Here is a 7,198-nt window from a genome sequence, read left to right on the forward strand (position 1 = left end):
TAATCAGTTACGTCACCACTTTGCAGTGTGAATCGCCCTATGTGTTCTAGAGTAGACACCTCTCCTAAACCGGTAAACAGTGAGAATTCTGGCACTTTATACCCTCTAGGCCATGGATATGCTTGGTCTACCCAATCAGGATTTGGCTTTGTGTAAGTTGGCCTAATGACAGGACGTACTCCAAAAACCATTTGGTCCTGTACGATTTTCATAATCTGATTCCTCAACATGACATTGGGGTCATATGTAATTCCTACAGATTGGTTGACTGGTTGATTTGCTTGAGGCCTGATGTTTGGTCCTTGATTGGCAAAAAAGTTACCATGATTTGGGTCATTGTTACCATTAGCCTAAACATTTATTCCATCATTAACACGTGGGGTATTCTGCCCATTATTTAGGACATTATCTCTTATATTTAGGTTACCGCCCAAGTTAGATGTACCAATGCCACTATTCTGATTTGGTATTACACCACCCTCCTAGTTTGAAGTAGAGGGATCAAAAGGTGGTTCTACCCCTTGATTTAAACTTAGGACTGGGGGATTATGTCCCACAATTATTCTAATTTGAAAGTGATTTGTAAAAGGCACAACTGGCTGACAAATTTGGCCTACTAACTTATTCATTATTTCATTCAAAGTATTCAGTTGTTTGGCCATGTTGTCATAATGTGCATTCCCATTCTGGGTAAATCTTTCCATATTATGAATATTTTGTAGATTTACCTATTCAACGATATCTTGTGTGAGTTCTCCGAGTAATGCACACATGGTTCGAGGACTCAATTCTGTCACTGGTTCGTAACGACTGTGATTGCTCTGATTCTGTCCATCTATTCGTGGAGAGCTATGCTGCTCCTCATATCGCTCGATCACAGACTAGACTCCTCCCTGACTTGCTGCTTCCTTATCGAATTTCTAAGGCATAATGTTTCACCTTTTGTATCTTCAACACCAAACACCAAAGTCCCACTGGGCGTGCCAAATTGTTTCGCGCGGGTTGTCGCTAACAATTAAAAAGGGATCAGACGATTGTGTAAGGAACAAATCTCTTGAGACAAAGTCCCAAAAAGGGGTGTTTTATTGGCGATGACTTTACAATTGAAATTTAAACAGAATGCCTCCAAGGGGCGCAAGCACACAAGTACTGAAATAGAAATGTTTTAAATCTAAACTAAGGAATTGAAATTACATATTCTCTGTTTGAGAGTGTTTGATTCGAGGTCCTTTTGCTCTATGTCTTCTTTTCCTTTTATATTCCCTTGATGATCTCTTTGTGATCAACCGCTTAGAAACTACTTAATTACTTTATAACTGCCTACTTTCTTCATGGTGGCCAATTTATCGTGGAACTGCCATCTTTAACTGCTGCCACTACTCTTTGTCGCTCAACCGTCTTCAACTGAACTCCTTGAATCGGGGAACGTGATAAGATTACTCACTAACTGCTTCGATAACTGTACTTTTGGATAACCATAACATCTTATGTTTGCGAAGATCCTAGACGATTCGAAGGTTTGGGCGAGAACAGGGTCATAACTCTAGGCGACTGCAAGGCACTTCATTCGCTCAGATCTTGGGCGTCTTGCAAGTTTGGGCGATGGTGTTACCACGTTCGTGGGCTTCCACTGCATTCATTAATAACCCTATTTGGGCCTTTATCCTGAATTGCCCAGTTGGGCTTCATTCTTTGAGCTATTCGATTTGGACTGCACTTTTAGCGTATCAACAGACATAATATAAAACAACCATCGTATTACAATAATTTCTTAGAAAACTCAATTTTCAATTCATTATTAGTCAAATTGCTTTTTTGAAACAGGAATGCTGAAACTTATAATGGACATTCTGTAAAAGTACATATTATAAAATCAAATATGGAAACCTATATTGTGAAAGTAACAGTTTCACCATCACATGAAAGGCTACAAATTTTATCTCTCGTGCAATGTTATCTAAAATGTGCGTATCCTTCGTTGCTAAAACGGAAACGGGCAATTCTTGTTCACAACCTTTGTTCTCAACCCGCTTAGAGCTACACTCCTTTATCTAGCTTAGGATTGAATTGTGACTAATCTTTGCCATCATTTCCCTAAAAACCTTGTTGACATTGCCAATTCAATATCTTAAACCGACCCCCTACATCATTTCTAGCATGAAAATGCTCCGAAAGAGCATGTAATCGAGAATAAAGAGATGCGGTAGCAAATACTAAGTTACAAAAATTGTTAGGCATATAACTTAATATATTACATTTGATCTAGAAATGCAAATATCCCAATTGTCATAAATGTTAATTAAAAAATCTCAAAGAGATTTCTAAGTGCTTTTCAAATGTAAATACAAAAATGAGCTTCACAGGATTACAGATTCAATATTTCACAGTTCATTTATTAAAGATATTTAACTACACCTAAATATTAAAATAGTAATAAAACTAAAAGAGAAAACTCAAAGTACCTGCCATAATTTCTTCTCTTCCCTTCTATCTGGAGTAGAATTTCCCTTAAGCTCAAGCTCATTAAGCTTATCAGCAATCACTTCAGCCTGAGCCAAAAACTGAAGTACTCTTGATCAGAACACACAAAAACACGAGAATCATTATGTGAAGGATGAACATAAATACATTGAAGAGTCAAACAAATTCTTTAGAAAAAAGGGACAAAAATACTATAATCAACCTTGGAGCTAAATCAGTAAAAGCCTTCTTCAATATAGGCAAGCGATGAGGCGAGTTTCCCTTCATATAATTTCATGATTTTAACAATAAATTCTAAAAAGAAATTAATTTGTAAATTCTATCATAATCAACCTTGCTGCATGAAGATTTCATCATAGTTGGAACCTCCATGAGGAGGATTCATTGAACAAGAATCTGGAGTCTCATTTCCCATGATTTCTAAAGCAATTCCCCCCTTTAGTTCTCTATTCGAATTAGTAATTTAAGCCCAAATAACTTTCAGACCATTCCTAGCCCTTGCTAATGGAAGACAAAAACACCACTTTTAGGCCATCGGACCAACACACCAACCTGAAAACCACACTGCCCTCTACATGTCCAACCAGCAATCGACCATAACTCGAGCAGATTTGGCAAAAAATCCACTCCAAAGGCAGCTGTGTACAGAAGCAAAAACGATCGAAAAATCACATTCCGGTAACACCCAACCTATGCCTAACATCCCAAAGGACTCTATTCATCCAGGCACATCAGACCATGGTCCCCAATCAACAACTCATGCATCTATTCAAAATTTGCAGCAAGCTTCTTCGAACACAGCGAAGATGCAGGTTTCAAACCCAAATTCCAGAGTTGGTGATGAAATATACGATCGTGAACCACTACTACAGGAACCTACTCCTCATGGCGCATCCATTGAGCATATGGGTCTCCTCAATTTGTACTTGAAATGACAACCAACATCAAGGCAGTGCGGACACGTCACGAATACTGGATATATGTGTAGTAATTAAAGCAATAGTAGATCCCAGGCAAGTTCGGGATCGACATATAAAAGGAATAGTGTTGATGGAAGTGGAAGAAAGATTAATATAAAGTTCAATAAATCTCAGCCTTCTGGGTTTCTTTTGTTAAGCTCCTGGGTTTCTTTTGTTGAGGGTTTCCTTTGTTAAGAGAAAAGAGAAAGACACTCTACAATCTCCGTGCTGAAAGGAGAGTTGGGACGGCAACTCTCTGTCCAGCACGAAGAGTACAGTGACTCTATCCATCCAGCACGATGCACTCTCCATGCTGCATAACACGATCTTCGCACTGTACGGAGCACTCACTCTCCGCACAGCGCGAAGAGGCATGCTCTAAATCTTGATTAACATAGAGAACTCTCCGTCCAACACGGAGAGCGCTCCATGCTGCATAGCACGATCTCTACGCTGCTCGGAGCACTCATTCTCCACACGGCGCGGAAAGGCATGCTCTAAATCCTAATTGACATAGAGAAAGTCATCGACATGGCACAAAAATAGATTGCAAACTACATGCAGAAAATTGAGACTTGGATATGAATAAATCCAATGTATTTATGGATTCTAGACATGAATTTAAACATGTATATGGCAAATAATCCAAGTAGATTTTCACCTTCTCTTTGTCTCCATCTATTCTTCTACAGCTACCATCAGCAATTGAAAGGTCTAGCAAATCTTACCTTCACAAAGTAGAAAAGGACGCTTCTACTCAATTCTTTGAAGCAATTAAAAGCTTAAATCAGCGTGTTGACCACATAAAATTGAAAAAATAAAAAGAAAGTAATCGCGCAAAGTAACTGATGAACCTCGTCCAGAAGAATATGTCTCCACTATTTGCGTAGACTTTTCTCCCTCCACATATATGCATGCCCACCCCATATTCAAATCCAACTAAATTTAATTTTTCAAAATTCGATCAATTCACACAAAAAAAAGGAGAGAAAGTGATAGCGTAACTTACATAAACCAACCGATGAAGTTTGTACAATTTAAGCCTACAATTTGATTTTATTTTTGGATTTGGAAAGAGAATAAACAAAAAGGTAAGGAAGATGAAGAAGAAGAGTACTACAGAAATGGTAGATTGAGTGAAAAAATGGAGAAAAAATAATACCAATATGCCTCACGCTTGCAATGGGCAACACGTTGTTTTCAGCTAAAGAAACAGAATAAATGAGTGTAGGACGATATATAGGACACACGTCCAGCCAAACTTTCACTCTTTTATATATGTAGGATATAGCTTAGGTAAACAAGTAGGCCAACACCAGACAATAAATGGTCCAAGACAAAAGGATAATGGGCCAACCTATATAAGCTTCCAGGAAGTAAACGGATCGTGGGCACTTTTAATTAAATTCGGCCACTTCTAATGATCCTAAGTACTTTTCGGGTCAAGCTATTTCATTGAAGTGTCAATAATTAATTCAAACATTTGGTCAATGTCGACTGAAAATTTTCAATGAGTAACATTATCGTCCGCGATTTATTGGGTATCAAAACTCATCATTGTGTCATTCGTTTATAATTTTATTTGTACAACTGAAAATCAATGAATATCATTTTAAAACAAATTACTTCCACATTATTGACAGGAGAAGAATTGGATTAATAAAGATCGGGAGCTTCTGATTTCAACGAAGACTCGAACTCAAAAGTTAACATTTGCCCAATGTGATACGTTTTCTCCTTGACTATTGTTGCTAGAGCAATTACTCACATTCATCTTTTGTAATTAGGGATAACATTGAGCTGCCGTTTGAGCCTCATTATTTCTCATTACATTAAATTAATTTTTTCTCTTTCTTACTTTTAACTACACAATCTTCAATAAAATAATATTACACGTAAATCAAAAACTTTTCAGCCACTCATTTTTCAAAAAAATACTATTTATCTTATTATAATCTATAAATAATGGGGCTCAAACGACCCCTGAAGATGCTTTGGAAAAATCGCAGGTACAAAAAAAAGTTGAAATTACTGGTACATGTAGAAAATTTAGTACATTGCCATGCCATTTTTTTTAAAACTTTTGGGCGTACCAAAAAATATCGGCTCTACCATCTCACTGGTAGAAACTAGCATCTGGTGTTTAAATGATAGTTTTGGGTAAGAAAATTAGCTCCATCTGAATAATTATTTGTTCTTGAATGAATGAAACAGGCAATCATTGAAGCTATTGTTGGAGAAAGAATTAGTTGCAGTAATGTTCAGAATAATAAAATGCAGAAATATAAAACTTATCATCTGATCGAGTCTCGTGACAGCACGATGTCCTAAAGTGAAATTGCCCGTCGATAATTACTGAGACCTCTGTGGACAATTACTCCCAGGATACAACGATTGTAAACCACTTATGCAGCAATCACAAATGATTTTTCCAGAACTCTCAATTGTACTCCAGAATATATGTAAAAATCCGAGTATAAGAAATTCAAAATTTGAAAAGGATGATTGATGCAAGATGATTTTTCTATTTCTTTTTTATGTGTGTTTTTTTCAAAACGAGATATGAGTTTATATAGGCAATATGGAAGTAACAGTCTCCACCATGTCCAGAGAATAATGCAGAATATTAATGATTGAGTAGTGGGTGTTTTAATGACTGTTAGTGGGTTGTTACAAAAACAAACAGTCAGAAAATATTGGCTAGTTTTACCCATTAAATAAAAAAAATTATTTTAGTCAAGGAAGCCCAAGGCCCCAATCAAGACATTTTAATATTTGCGCAGGGAGTGACCCAAACTCCTGACGTCCCACACAAATGCCACATTTCCCACTACTATGGCACTTCATCTAATTTAATTATTTCTTTCACATTTTATATTTATACCATAAATATATAACAATCCCCCACATGAAGGAATAAGATAAATGAAAATATTACTCTGGAGTACGGTAGAAATCATGCAGGCTTAGGTGTCTATCGACTTGAACCTTGGCTTTGTATATTCTATCGAGCTTACTAATTGTAGAGTGAACTATGTCTTGAACTCTACAATTATAGTTACAAACTGAGACAATAGAACATACACATGATTTCTAGAATAGTCATTGAGTTCTCGCGGTTGTGTTCATTTCGACCGTGAACTTTCCCAGTTTCTTTGAGTGCTCTAGAGAATTCGCCTCAATTCTTATAGGAAGCGGCCCCACTTCCACACTCAAATAGGTGCTTCTATCAAGAGTGCACTGTATCTAAATATCCCACTGAATATCAGCTATAGTAAGCATTAAAAGCATTAGCTCATCTTCTAGTCAATACAGTTAGTACTACGCATCATAGGGAGGGGTTTGGAATAAATCCAATGTAGTACCCCCACAGACCACTCCAATAACTTTGTTGTCCCATTGAACCTTGACCATGGGATCTCCAACTGCAAGGTTGGGTTTTCATTATAGGTGATCTAATAAGTAATAGGCTTTAGCCTCATCCCCCTCGATATTTGTTGAATTAGCTCTCTAGCTAATCCTTTGGTTAATGGGTCAGCAATATTATCACTTGACTTCACATAGTCAATAGCTATAATCCCATCCTTAAGCAGCTAACGCACAGTATTGTGCCTCGTACGAATATGTCTAGACTTTTCATTGTAGGATGAATTTCGAGCTCTTGAAATAGCTGCCTGACTGTCACAATGTATTGAAATAGTTGGAAATGGTTTAGACCACAAAGGAACATCCATAAGAAAATTCCTTAACCATTCAGC

General features: G+C 37.1%; 1 protein-coding gene across 1 annotated transcript in view; it reads right to left on the reverse strand.

Moving 5' to 3' along the window:
- LOC111398154 (early nodulin-20-like) overlaps nucleotides 1-2,853 on the reverse strand; it is a 13,880-nt gene extending 11,027 nt beyond the window's left edge. Inside the window, exons 1-3 of the mRNA XM_023025089.1 lie at nucleotides 2,848-2,853; nucleotides 2,684-2,742; nucleotides 2,463-2,571 (exon numbers count right to left, since the gene is read on the reverse strand). Coding sequence (XP_022880857.1) covers nucleotides 2,463-2,571; nucleotides 2,684-2,742; nucleotides 2,848-2,853 — 174 coding nt within the window. The remainder of the gene's footprint in view (nucleotides 1-2,462; nucleotides 2,572-2,683; nucleotides 2,743-2,847) is intronic.
- Nucleotides 2,854-7,198: the final 4,345 nt, after the last annotated feature.

Source organism: Olea europaea, chromosome 8, assembly GCF_002742605.1.
Source record: "Olea europaea var. sylvestris chromosome 8, O_europaea_v1, whole genome shotgun sequence".
In the NCBI taxonomy this organism is placed as follows: Eukaryota; Viridiplantae; Streptophyta; class Magnoliopsida; order Lamiales; family Oleaceae; genus Olea; species Olea europaea.